This window comes from Grosmannia clavigera, assembly GCF_000143105.1.
Source record: "Grosmannia clavigera kw1407 unplaced genomic scaffold GCSC_113, whole genome shotgun sequence".
In the NCBI taxonomy this organism is placed as follows: Eukaryota; Fungi; Ascomycota; class Sordariomycetes; order Ophiostomatales; family Ophiostomataceae; genus Leptographium; species Leptographium clavigerum.
Window position 1 is genome coordinate 388,270 of NW_014040831.1, and position 12,556 is coordinate 400,825.

At 59.8% G+C, this 12,556-nt stretch overlaps 6 protein-coding genes across 6 annotated transcripts; 2 read left to right on the plus strand and 4 right to left on the minus strand.

The window, feature by feature from the left end:
- Positions 1-35: 35 nt before the first annotated feature.
- CMQ_3890 (pre-mRNA splicing factor) lies at positions 36-1,280 on the minus strand (the record flags this gene model as incomplete). Its single annotated transcript, XM_014319828.1, has 1 exon — positions 36-1,280. The coding sequence occupies one exon, from the start codon at positions 1,278-1,280 to the stop codon at positions 36-38; it is 1,245 nt and encodes a 414-aa protein (XP_014175303.1).
- Positions 1,281-1,725: 445 nt separating this feature from the next.
- Positions 1,726-3,037, minus strand: CMQ_3553 (cytochrome c1; the record flags this gene model as incomplete). Its single annotated transcript, XM_014319491.1, has 4 exons — positions 1,726-2,392; positions 2,464-2,526; positions 2,626-2,792; positions 2,963-3,037. 4 exons carry the CDS (start codon positions 3,035-3,037, stop codon positions 1,726-1,728), a joined length of 972 nt encoding a protein of 323 aa, XP_014174966.1.
- Positions 3,038-3,514: 477 nt separating this feature from the next.
- On the minus strand, positions 3,515-4,855 carry CMQ_3691 (phe-inhibited dahp synthase; the record flags this gene model as incomplete). Its single annotated transcript, XM_014319629.1, has 4 exons — positions 3,515-3,687; positions 3,756-4,658; positions 4,721-4,775; positions 4,850-4,855. The coding sequence occupies 4 exons, from the start codon at positions 4,853-4,855 to the stop codon at positions 3,515-3,517; spliced, it is 1,137 nt and encodes a 378-aa protein (XP_014175104.1).
- A 340-nt stretch (positions 4,856-5,195) lies between these two features.
- Positions 5,196-5,943, minus strand: CMQ_3573 (uncharacterized protein; the record flags this gene model as incomplete). The annotated part of the gene is made up of 2 exons (XM_014319511.1): positions 5,196-5,349; positions 5,405-5,943. The coding sequence occupies 2 exons, from the start codon at positions 5,941-5,943 to the stop codon at positions 5,196-5,198; spliced, it is 693 nt and encodes a 230-aa protein (XP_014174986.1).
- Positions 5,944-6,133: 190 nt separating this feature from the next.
- CMQ_4219 (peptidyl-prolyl cis trans isomerase) lies at positions 6,134-8,443 on the plus strand (the record flags this gene model as incomplete). Its single annotated transcript, XM_014320157.1, has 3 exons — positions 6,134-6,320; positions 6,421-8,180; positions 8,306-8,443. 3 exons carry the CDS (start codon positions 6,134-6,136, stop codon positions 8,441-8,443), a joined length of 2,085 nt encoding a protein of 694 aa, XP_014175632.1.
- Positions 8,444-9,623: 1,180 nt separating this feature from the next.
- Positions 9,624-12,500, plus strand: CMQ_3386 (c6 zinc finger domain containing protein; the record flags this gene model as incomplete). The annotated part of the gene is made up of 5 exons (XM_014319324.1): positions 9,624-9,685; positions 9,803-9,856; positions 9,934-11,224; positions 11,276-12,346; positions 12,414-12,500. 5 exons carry the CDS (start codon positions 9,624-9,626, stop codon positions 12,498-12,500), a joined length of 2,565 nt encoding a protein of 854 aa, XP_014174799.1.
- Between the last annotated feature and the right edge of the window lie 56 nt (positions 12,501-12,556).

Here is a 12,556-nt window from a genome sequence, read left to right on the forward strand (position 1 = left end):
ACGCGGCCATCGTTTACGGCACGTCGAAGGTCGTCCTACAGTACGGTACGGTTGCCTGTCCGCGGGTCCCAGTCCCAGCCTTCCTTCATCCACATCCAGCGCAGACAGGCGCGCAGTTCCTTGTCGCGTGGCAGCACGCGCATCCACTCTGGCTGGAAGGAGTGGCAGCGGCCAGCACGGCCCTGCCAGCTGTCGGAGCGGCCGAGCAGGACGTCACGGCAGAAGATGCGCCACGAGTCGACAGTGTAGGCGCCTTGGGTGAGATGGCCGATTTCCCACTGTGAGTCGCCGGCGATGGTGCAGCCTTTGCGCGCTTTTGACTCTGCCTCTGCCTCGGGCAGTTGCGGGTATCGCCTGACGGTCGAGCAGATGCCAGGGCGCGGCGGCTGCTCGAGCCACTGGCGGGCGTAGCGCTGGATGGTGGCGCAGCGCACCGACGACATGCCGAGTGGATGTAAAAGGGTGACGAGGGCGCGCGGGCTGGCATCGGCGAGCGCATCGGCCGTCGGATAGGCTGCCTTGACGGCCCAGAAGACGGGCAGCGACGTGCGGCCGGCGACGCGGACGAGAAAGACGAGCGCGACCAGCAGCCAGAACAGATCGTCGGCCAGGTCTTCCTGGATGAGACCGAAGCGAGCGGCCGTCAGTGGTGCAAACGGTAGCCCAGAGACTGCTCGCTTGGGCGTCCTGGGCGTCTTTGGGGGCTTTTTCTCGTCGACCTCTCTCGACGTGAAGAAAGGTGATGTCAGCTCCCTTTTCTGGTCTCGCGGCCCGGCTCGGCGCCCGGACGTGGATGATGCTTCCTCAAAGCTCGTCTTGTGCGAAGGCGGTGTTTCGGGGGGCCTGGCAGACAATGGCTGCGCATTCAGGATTGCAGTCGTCGTGAAGACAGCAACAAGTCGAGTCGAAGCCTGAGCACCAGACGTGATCGACTTGTCCGAGCTCTGGGTGACATTATCGTGACCTTTCTCATTGACTTCGGCTTCATTGTCGATATCGAAAAAAGGCGAGACTTGGACTTCTTCCGGCTTGCTCGCTCTCTCCTGCCGCTTTCGGCTTTCTTTCTTGTCTGTCTTGCCGTTCTCGGCAGGAGCGCTCTCACATCCAACTGGCAGCACACTTAGCTGTCGGAGCAATTCGATTTCCCGTCGAGGTGCTGCATCCGAAGCAAGAATATCGGCAAGAAAGGCTTTGGCGAGAGGATCGTCGGCCACGTCAAAGTGCTCCAACAGATCTAGGGCGGCTCTCGGCGTAAGCAACGAGCGCCCTTGTCCGGCCATTGTCCCGATGCTTGAGCCTGTGATGGGTTTGGGTCTTTGATTTGGCTGTTGAAACGAGACGACGTGAATTGGAGGGGCAAAACGACTTGCCCCAGCAACGAACAGGCAACGGTTGCGGTCGAGATGGCCTGCACGAACATCTAGACGGGGTTTGTATTGACAATAAAATAAAATGGGAAATACCAAAAACAAATCTTTGATTTACATTTGGCCGCCACAACTCCCCTCTTCACCATCCTTCTCCCCCAGGAATGGTCTCCGACTCCGCCGACATCCGGTCCGTCAACGAACGAGGTGTGTTGTTCCTGTTCGCCTTTCTGGTCATATTTTGGGTTGGGAGGGAGTGTTCCGTCTCTCAATTACACACATACAGCAGATGCCGAGACCGAGAGAGAGTCGGGGCTCTTCCAACGACACCATCCGGCCGCCATCACCGGTCAGACCTCTAGTGGCCGACATTCTTGGGCGGGTCGTACACAATCTTCCGCGACTTCAGCCAGGCCCACTTGTACCGCTTGACCCAGACGCTGATTGCGAACAGTATGGTCGTGGAGACGAGCACCTTCATGCCCATCTTTTTCCGGTCGTCCATCTCGGGCTCGGCCGCCCAGTTGAGGAACTCGACGACGTCCTTGGCCATCTGCGACGTGGTCGCCGGCGTCTCGTCCTCGTACTCGACGATGCCGTCGAACAGAACACGGCCCATGGCAATACCGGTGTTGGGGAAATAGGGGTTGAAGTTGAGCCCGGCACCGACCTGCGCGCCGGCAGGCGGCTCATCCGGGTAGCCCGTCAGCAGCGAGAAGACGTAGTCGCAGCCGCCGTGACGGCCCTTGATGATCAGGCTCAAGTCGGGCGGCAGAGCACCGGCATTGGCAAACCGCGCCGCCTCTTCGTTCGGGTACGGCGCCGGCAGGTAGTCCGACAGCTTTCCGGGGCGCTTCTCGATCTCACCCTGGTCGTTGGGCTCCGAGTCGTACTCGTTCTCCTCGGCCATGGCCTTGGCCTCGTCCGACGTCAGGATCGTGCCGACGAGCGTGCGGTACGGCACACGGCTGAGAGAGTGGCAGGCCGCGCAGACCTCCCGGTACACCTGGAAACCACGGCGAAGACTGGAGACCGACAGCCGCACGTCAGCAACGGCTTGCAGCACACGGCAGCGCATCTCGAAGGGGGCACTTACGCCTGGTGGTCGTATGTCTTGAGAAGGCCCTGGTGAGCCCAGGGGTACTGGGTGGAGTGCAGACTAGAGGCAGGTCAGCATCTTCCAGCCCATCCGGAGCTTCCTTTTCGCTGTCGGCTGCTCGCAAAATCCCTCGCCCATCTGCTCAGCCCGTGCACTTACCCTTCTTCGGCAGGGGTCATCGCCTGGGCGACGGGCCCATAGAGGTGGTAGTACCAGGCAACCGAGCCGACGGCCACTGCGGTCGACGCGGCTGCGGCAACGTTCATGCGCAGGTTGGAAGCCGCATCGCCGGCGGCAGAACCGGAGCTCGAGGTGGAGGCTGCACGCTGAAGAAGAGAAAAAAAGTCAATTGACTGTTTCGTCGGACCGGCAGCACGGCAGACACATCAGAGGCCGCAAGCAGAGACGGGCAAGACCGCGGCCGGAAGCCGCTGCATCGGGGAAATGAGGACGACATAAAAAGCAAGAGACGAAAATGGAGAGGAAATCAATCTACCTTGGCCACGTTAAAGACACTCGGGCGGGCGCCGGCAAAGGCCCGCGTTGACCGCAGGCAGGACCTTGCCAACATGTCGGAAGAGCTTCTCGTCGGTCGGGGAAGGGTAATGCGGGTGGTTTGGCAAGGCAATCGGGTGCCAATGTCGAGTGCGACGGATTGAGAGTTACGTGGTGGATTTGTGCCTCAGACCATTTCGAGGCCAAAGGAAATTGAAAATTGCTTTGCGGCGTACGGGAAAGCAGGCATAATTCCGGTTTAGCCCGGCGCTCATTGGTCAACCCGGCTCTCCCACCATCACGTGAGTAATCACGTGATGCTCCGGGCAAAGGGCATTCAATCACTCGTTCCCTAGCGCGTTGCTGCCGCCCCGAAGGCGTCTACAATTATCGTGCTGCTGCGGACATATTCCGAAACCAACTACAGGAATATTGCCCATTTGTCTTTACAAGCAAGGATGCATATGCACATGAAAAATGACTTTTGATGCACCAGACTACTTCTCAAACGCCCAGGTCCGACGAGAGCAATGCAAATGGCCTTGGAGTCTCGTTAGGATCGTCCTGCCGCTGTGGTGTCTCTGGCCAGGATCTCTCTCCGCTTCTTCACAGCAGTTGCAAGGACGTCCAACACACTGACGGTGTCATCCCAATGTATGCAGGCATCGGTGATGCTGACACCGTACTTGAGCCCAGCCTTGCCTTCCTTGGGCACCTTCTGGTTGCCTGTGATCCCGGACGAGTTAGCAGACGGTCGAATGGACGGACAGGAGCCAACAGATAATCAGACGCACCCTCGTTGATGTTGCTCTCGATCATGACGCCCATGATGGCGGTCTCGCCGGCGCTGATCTGGCTGGCCAGCTCGGCCGCCACCTTTGGCTGGTTTCGGTGGTCCTTGAGCGAGTTGCCGTGACTGCAGTCGACCATCAGCCGCTGGGGCATGCCGGCGGCCTGGAGGGCGGCCTTGGCCTCGGCGATGCTCTTGGAGTCGTAGTTGGTGCCCTTGGTGCCGCCGCGGAGAATGACGAAGCAGTCGTCGTTGCCGACGGTGCCGACGATGGACACGACGCCAGGCTTGGTCACGGACAGAAAGTGGTGTGGGTGCTTGACGGCGCGGATTGCGTCAATGGCCACGCCGAGCGTGCCGTCAGTGCCGTTCTTGAAGCCGACGGGGAAGGAGAGGCCCGAGGCCAGTTCACGGTGCAGCTGGCTCTCGGTGGTGCGCGCGCCGACGGCGCCGACCGACAGCAGGTCGGCCAGGAACTGCGGCGAGATGGTATCGAGCATCTCGCTGGCGATGGGCATGCCGCGGCTCGTCAGGTCGACAAAGAGCTGGCGCGACAGCCGCAGGCCCTTGTTGATCTGGAAGCTATTGTCGATGTCCGGGTCGTTGATCAGGCCCTTCCAGCCGACCGTCGTGCGCGGCTTCTCCAGGTACGACCGCATCACGATCAGCAGCTCGCCCTTGTGCTTCTCCTTCTCGGCCAGCAGCAGGTCACAGTACGTGAGCGCGGCCTCGGGGTCGTGGATCGAGCAGGGTCCGATAATCACGAGCAGCCGTTGGTTCGGGTCCTCGTTGTTGACCACGGCCTCGGCTTCCTGCCGACCGCCGAGGACCGTCTGCTTCGACTCGGCCGTCTGCTTGATCTCATGCTGGAGCAGGTCCGGTGGCGTCAACGGGTTGTATCCGCGAACTGGACGACGAGGACCTTCCGTTAGCAGTCTGGCCCGAGCTGGGCTGCCGGGGGTGGCTTACTGCGCCAATCCTCGCTGTCTGACCGGTTACCAACATTCTTGTTCTCGATATAGAACTGTGGCAGAGAGCACGTTAGCATCCCGGACGGACAAGCTCGTAAATGCAGGGCTGTAGAGCACCTTGACTTACAGACATGGCGAGGGGAATATGCAGCAACAAAACCAGCTGCTTTGGAAGGGCCGGTATATTCACAAAAGTAAAGAACACAGGACAAGGCAACAAGTGCTCAAAAAGTCTGGACAAGAGAAGGCGTGCCTGGATATGCTAGAAACTATCTATTTTAATTTTTTCAATTGGAGTGACTCAACTTGCCACACACGTTGCAATGGTATTAGTGGGGACCGATTGGCAGTAAGTAGTCGGCACATTGAAAGGATTGTCATCACTACATGGATTGGACAAGAGTGGCGCCGTCCAAGCTGGTACTCTGTACATGTGCTAGCCAAGACTGCACCGTAAGTGTGGCGCCATTACCTCAATCTTTCTTTACTGGCTCTGCATCGACACCGTTCAGCCACCGGTAGAGCGCTTTCAGCATCACAGTGCTGCCAGTCATGAGCAGGGCGGAGAAGCCGAAGAGACCCATGCGCTGGGGCTTGTTCAGCAGCTCGAAAATCGGGTACGGATAACTGTAGCGACAAGGTTATTAGGGTTTGATTACAGCGGGAGAGAAACGGGACGCACAAGTGGTTATAGCTGAAGCAAATCTCAACCCAGCTCCAGTAGGTCAGCGCGAGAACGAGACTCAGTTCTAGAGCGTCCCTTGGCGAGATGGTCCAAGGCGGGCTGAACAGGAGCAGATCGAGTGCGAGGAAGGCAGCGGGCGCAGCATGGAAGCCAATGTCGGCCAAGAGTGGAAGTTCTACCTCCAAATCGGGTGGGAAGACAAGGTTCTTATCATAGGCACGGAGGCCCCAGTAAAGGATGCTGATGAGCACTTCTAGGGGGGCCACACAGACAGCGAGTTTGTTTTTGGTCGCAAACACCTCTGGCAGCAGGCTGATGTCGGCAGCGTAGGCCACCATAAAGGTGAGAAACGACAGGGCCAGTCCGAGGATAGTGAGATACTGGAAGTCTCCGCCGAATGATCCAGCCGGAATTTGAGGAAAGAGAAAGATGTAGACAAGCGAGGACATGAATGAGCATACGCCAGCGAGGTGGAAGAGGTAGGAGAAGGTGCGCGATGGCGACTCTAGCCGCTGCAGGGAATGTTTTTCGTTCATTATGGCGGTAATGAGATAGAGGAGGAGGATGGGAGCTTCAGCAGAAAAGACAACAGAGAAATTCGATTATCGTTCTGCAGATGTCGGCCTGTTGGTAGTGGCTGATCGCACCTGCTGTCGTGGCCGGCAGCCCCGGATTGGCAAACGATAGAGGTGGTGTGGCCCGCTAGCGCTAGTAGACAGCTAGAACATGGCAGAAAAAAAGCACGCCAGAGACACGTCAGTGGACACGGACACGACCTCGACACCGACGTCGAGATTCCATCGCGACACGTCCGAGATGGCAGACGAAGCACGGAAAGATGGCGCAGAGGCGACGGTCCACAAGAGAAGCCATGCCGAGTTCTCTGAGCAGGAAGCAGGCGGACAGGGCAATGGTAAGCACGGCCTCGACTTCCTGAGCTGATCTCGACTGATCTCGATTGATCTCGATTGATCTCGACACGGGGAAGCTGACTAGTGCGGGTGATGATGCAGGCTCCGGCGTCGACTCGGATTCGGACTCGGACTCGGACGACATGGGCCCGCAGCTGCCATCGGCGGCAGCAGCAGCGCCGAAGAAGAAGCGGCACCGGCTGATGCACGAGAAGCTGTACGTCTCGGCACTGCCCAAAGCGAAGCGGTACTCCAAGTCGCTCATGCACAAGGAGCAGGTGGCGTTTCTGAGCATGACACCGGGCACGGACTTCCTCATCACGACCTCGGTGGACGGCGTGGTCAAGTTCTGGAAGAAGATCAACGAGGGCATCGAGTTTGTCAAGCAGTTCAGCGCACACGTGGGCACGATCACGTCGGTGTCGGCGAGCCACGATGGACGCAGCTTCGCGTCGGCGGGCGTGGACCGGACGATCAAGATCTTTGACGTGATGACGTTCGACCTGCTGTCGACGATCACGCTGGACTTTGAGCCACGCTGCATCTGCTGGGTTCACCGGCGGGGAGCACCGCTGCCGCTGCTGGCAGTGTCAGAGGCAGAGAAGCCGAACATACACATCTACGACGGACGAGGCGAGGCGGGAGCACAGCAGGCGGCAGCAGGGCGGTCGAAGGTGGAGACTGGATCGACGCTGCTGCAGCCGCTGCACACGCTGACGGCGATGCACCGCAGCGTGGTGACGCTGATGGCATACAACGAGGCGTTTGACTGCGTGGTGTCGGCCGACGTGGGCGGGATGCTGGAGTACTGGCGGCCCAGCGGAACGTACAAGACACCAGACAACGTGTTCCGGCTGAAGAGCGCGACGAGCCTGTACGAGTTCAAAAAGGCCAAGTCGGCGGCGACGGCGCTGACGATCGCGCCGACGGGACGGCAATTTGCGACATTTTCGCTGCCAGACCGCAAGGTGCGGGTGTTTGACTTTGCGACGGGACGGCTGGCACGGGCATACGACGAGTCACTGCGCACGGCCGAGGACATGCAGCAAGCCGGCACGGCCGTACAGCAGCTGGACGCGGTGGAGTTTGGACGGCGACTGGCGGCAGAGCACGAGGTGGAGACGGAGGCGCTGCGAGACAAGGCGAACGTGATCTTTGACGAGTCGGGACACTTTCTGCTGTACGGCTCGATGCTGGGTGTCAAGGTGGTCAACACGGCGACGAACCAGGTGGTGCGACGATATGGGGCGGACGAGAACTTCCGGGCGTTGCAGCTGGCGCTATACCAGGGCCAGCCACAGAAAAAGGGCGTGACGACGGTGGCGATGGCGGCGTCGAGCAACCCGCTGCTGCAGGAGTCGGAGGTGCGCGACCCGATCCTCGTGGCCACGGGCGTGGGCAAGCAGCGGTTCTACCTGTTTACCAACCAAGAGGACGCGGCCAAGGGCTCGCGTGACGTGCTGAACGAGCGGCCGACGGCCAACAACGGCGGCCACGGCAGCAAGAAGGGCGGACGGGCAGCCAAAGAGGCTGAATCGGGCAGCGGCGCCGTGATCCACACGACCTACGGCGACATCCACATCCGGCTCTTCCCCGGATCGGCGCCCAAGGCGGTCGAGAACTTTGTCACGCACGCCAAGCGCGGCTACTACAACAACACCATCTTCCACCGGGTCATCCGCAAGTTTATGATCCAGGCCGGCGATCCGCTCGGCGACGGCACCGGCGGCGACAGCATCTGGGACCGGCCATTCGAGGACGAGTTCAGCTCGCTCAAGCACGACAAGCCGTACACCGTCAGCATGGCCAACGCGGGGCCCAACACCAACGGCAGCCAGTTTTTCATCACCACGGAGAAGACGGTACGTGCACGACGCGGACGCAGGCACAGGCACAGACGCATGCATGCAACTTTACCCGCTTGTCTTTACCCGCCTTTTTTTTCCTATCTGTGGAGCTCTGTACCTGCTAACAAGCTCTCCTGCAGCCGTGGCTCGACAACAAACACACCATCTTTGGGCGGGCCTACCAGGGCATGGACGTCATCCACCGGATCGAGAACGCCCGGACATACAAGGAACGTCCTGAAGAGGACATCAAGATCCTCAACATTGACGTGTTGTGATTGGTGAAAATTCCGTCGGGGTGAGCAAGTCGATTGGCCGGCTGACTGCTCTCTGCCGTCTCTCTTCGTGTACTTATTAGCGCCGGAAAGCATCGGCCTGTCTGCAGGGCCTGGAGCATAGACGAGATACCGAGTAGACAGCCAGCTGTCCTGCCTCATTTGCCGCCCCTGTCATGTTACCTCGCCGTCCTGCAGGGCTGCATCATGGCCTTGCAATCCCCGGTGGCGGATAGCGGCAGTCTCCGCTGCTCTGTCAGCCCGCTGCTTTGTTGTCCGCCATCCACGATGCTGTCTACATCTCGTGCAGCGCGCGCTATATGCAGACGCCGTCTGGACTTGCTCAAACGAGCCGCCCAGGCGTCTGCGTACTTTGTACGCAAGTCCCATAATTCCGACGCATCCCGCGCCTGTCGTTCTGTGGACCGCCATTTCTTTCGAGCCTTATCTAGCCGAATGCTGCTGTCCACTATTATACACCCCCCCCCCCCCCCTCCTAATCCCCCCAGGCTGTGCATCCCCCACCTTATGTCGTAGGCTGATCAATGCTATCTATGTATGTACCACCTGCAAGGCAGGAGCCTGCAAGGCAGGAGCAGCGCGCAAAAAGAGGGAAGGTGCGCCCCTCTCTTAGCAAGAAGCGACTTTGCCCGAAAATACGGTGGGAAGTGGGGAAAGGGGACTTGCATAGAAAGACAACCGAAACACTCTGAACTGGTAGCATCCATCGGACCACCGCAGCACAACGCCAGGACTATCTACGACTAGGCCGGCCGGCTACTAATAAAAAAAACGCTCCTACCACCTGCCAGCCCTATCTCACGGCCTCTTTCTGATACATAGTCCCTCCCAGCTGTCCATCCATCATTTTTCTCCTCAACGTCGTACAACCCCCCTCCACCGACCCCTCCCCTACCTCATCGACGCGATACCGTAAACAGGGGCTGCAGCGGGCGGCCGTCCAACAGAACACACACCCCAGATCGATCCCGAGGAGCATGCTATCGCCCATGCAACCGCTGCCCTTTTCTGTCTTTGGTCAGCAGCTTCTGCGGCTTTGCTGGCCCTGAAACAGACCGACCGGTCGGCTGCCAGAGAAAAAAGGCAGGGGAAGAAAAAACACCTTGCCTTTTTTGTCTTTTTTTTCTGCCAGCTCCAGCGCTGAACACGTGCAAATTTGCCAATGCCCCGACCGCGCAACCCAGATGGCCGGGAGCCAAAGAGTCGAAGCCGGAACGGCTGCTGGTGAGTTGACACTCTCCCCGTCTCCTCTCCCCACCATCTATCATTGTACACCGCCCACGACTGCCTGTTCGTCTTGCCATGGACGTGCTGACATGCTGACATGGCGCTTTGCCACAGGTCTTGCAAGGCCAGAAAAGTCAAGTGCACCGAGGAACGTCCAAGTTGTGCCAAGTATGGAGCATCCCACCAGACACCACCCACACCCCCTTTCCACTCTGTGCTTGCTGACGTTCCTGAACGGTGATCAGATGTGTCAAGGGCGGCTATAAATGCGACTATGGCATCCGTCTGAACTGGGATGGCCGTCGGAGCAAGCGGCCACACCTCAAGGCCGTCCAGCTCGGCGAGGGCGTGATGCTGGACGGCATCGATTTTGCTGATGATGGCGGCCAGCCAGATGACGGCCTCGAGGCCGAGACCTCCTTTCGCCAGCTACCATTGCCACAGCCCATTCAAGGCACTGACTCCTCTCCTCCCTCCACCGCCTCTTCGGCCTCTTCCATGCCCTTGACCGCAAAGGGCTCTGGACAGTCGCTGAGCTTCATGCCGGTTCACGTGCCCTCCGGACCCGTCGCTCCCTCGTCACGGTCCTCAAAGGCCGTCGCTGCCAGCACGACCAAAGCCGAGCTATCTTTTCAGAACTTCACGCCCGCAACGGCATCCTCGCTCCCGACCACCTTTCGCTTCGAGGTGCAGACTTCGGCCGCTCCCGTCCGCAGGGCGTCTGCTTCGAGGGCAAAGCGGACGCCCCGGGTTGCCGACACAGCGCGAGCCTCGCTGTCTTCCGTGGGCGCGGACACCTCTCTGGCTACTGACGATGTTCGGAGCGTGTCGTCCTCGGTGGGAACGGCCGACAGCCGGCGCCTGACGATGAAGCGGCCGCGCCTCGACTCGGACGTGAGCGAGAAGGACTTTGCATGGCAGTGGCCCATCTCCCCCTCGGCCGGCTCCGGGTCGACGCAGTCTGTAGCCTCGCCCCGTCAGACCGTGTTTCCGTCTATAACCTCTGCGCGGGCAGCCGGTGAGGTCTCCTCGCCACGACCTAGCGACGACAGCCAGTCTCTGGCATCGCCCCACACCGCCAACACCCTTCTGCAGCTCCAGGCCGCCAGCGACTTTCGCCGTCTCAGCGTCAGCTCGCTGCTCTCAGGGCCGGTCGACCTCGCCTCCGTCAGCACACCGCCAACTATGTCGGCAGGCCCGGATTCGCCACTGGAGGCCGCGGCCGGCCGAGGAGAGCATCGGTCAAGCGGCAGGCATAACGGCCGGCACGAAGACAGGCACTTTGTCTATTATTACGGCATCGACTGCGGCATGCGTGACCTGGACTTGGGCACAAACGACGATGCGAATGCCACATCTGGCGTGGCCATCGATGCTGGCAACTACGAGCCTCCACGCGACAGAGGACAGCCGCCGCTCGAAGAGGACTCGGGCCATGATCGGGGGGGCTACTACACCAATCCGGTGGCCGTTCGGATCCCTCGTGCACTTGGACAGCTGCCTCCCAAACTGACGGAGAATCCAATGAACATGCTGGTAAGCCAATCTTGCCTTCTTCATGTCTGGCTCCCCTCTGACAAGACGCAGTACTTTCACCATTTTATCAACCACACAGCACGGATTCTCGTCCCCCATGATGACCCGCGGTCAAACCCGTTTCGCACTATCCTCCCTCAGATGGCTCTCATGAACGACAACCTTCTCAGCCTGTTGCTGGCTTACTCTGCTGCCCATCGCGCACACGTCTTGTGCCAGCCGGAGCCGGCTATGCGGATAGCCCTGTGGGTGCAGGACATCTTCCCTGCCCTTCGCAAAGCGCTGGACGACCACAAGAAGAAGATTTCCAACGCCAACGTGGCGACAGCCATCATGCTGGCATCGCTGGCCATCCTGTCGCCCACGACATTTGGCTACAGCATCCCGTGGCAGACGCACTTGATGCTCGCTAGACAGATCATTGCTGCGCGGCCCGAGGGCCTGCGGGTGGATCACCACAGCACGCTGGAGGGACAGGTGTGCTCCTTTCTCTGGAGCTGGTTTGCTTATATAGACGTCTTGGGCGGCCTGAGCGGCGGACCGACCGACGCCTCGCCCGCCTGGATCCTAGACTACAAGGTGTACAACCCACAGGACGACGATGAGATTGACTGCATCATGGGCTTCACGACGCGCTGCGTCTACATTTTGTCGCAGATTGCCGAGCTCGTGCGTGCATGTGAGCCTGAGCGACTTCGGCTGCAGGGTACCGGCTCGGAAGCCTGGACGCCGAGTGAGGACCTCGTGCTCAGGGTCGAGTCTCTCAAGGTGGATGTGAACGACAGCAGGGTGCAGGTTCCGCGGCCGTGTGCACACCTACACCGGACCGGCGACATCTTCCGCTGGGACCGGAAGGAGATGGAGGCGACGAACGAAGCCTACCACTGGGCCGCGCTGGTCCATCTGGAGCGCCGGGTGTTGGGAAAGCCGTCGGACCATCCGGACGTGCAGGGGCCTTGTCTTCGCATAGTGGAGTGCATTGACCAGGTGCGGTTTGGCGGCACGGCAGAGAACTGCCTGCTGTTCCCGCTGTTTACCGCCGGCTGCGAATTGACGGATGTCGAGCTGCAAAAGGGGATGCTGAAGAGGATGATCAGCATTGAAGGCACCGCTATGATGCAGGTAAGTCCAGCGCCCAGCTGCGTTCACCCTGTCTCGGCTGTGCAGCTGCTAACATGTGTGTCTGCAGGTGTCTAGTGCGATGGCACTCATGAAACGGGCTTGGAGTACGAGGAAACCATGGGAGACGCTTTTGACCAGCGAGTTTATCGGATAGCGTGCGTGTGATGGGCAAGGGATATACGGCGGTTCACGACTGGTCTCATGACGAAC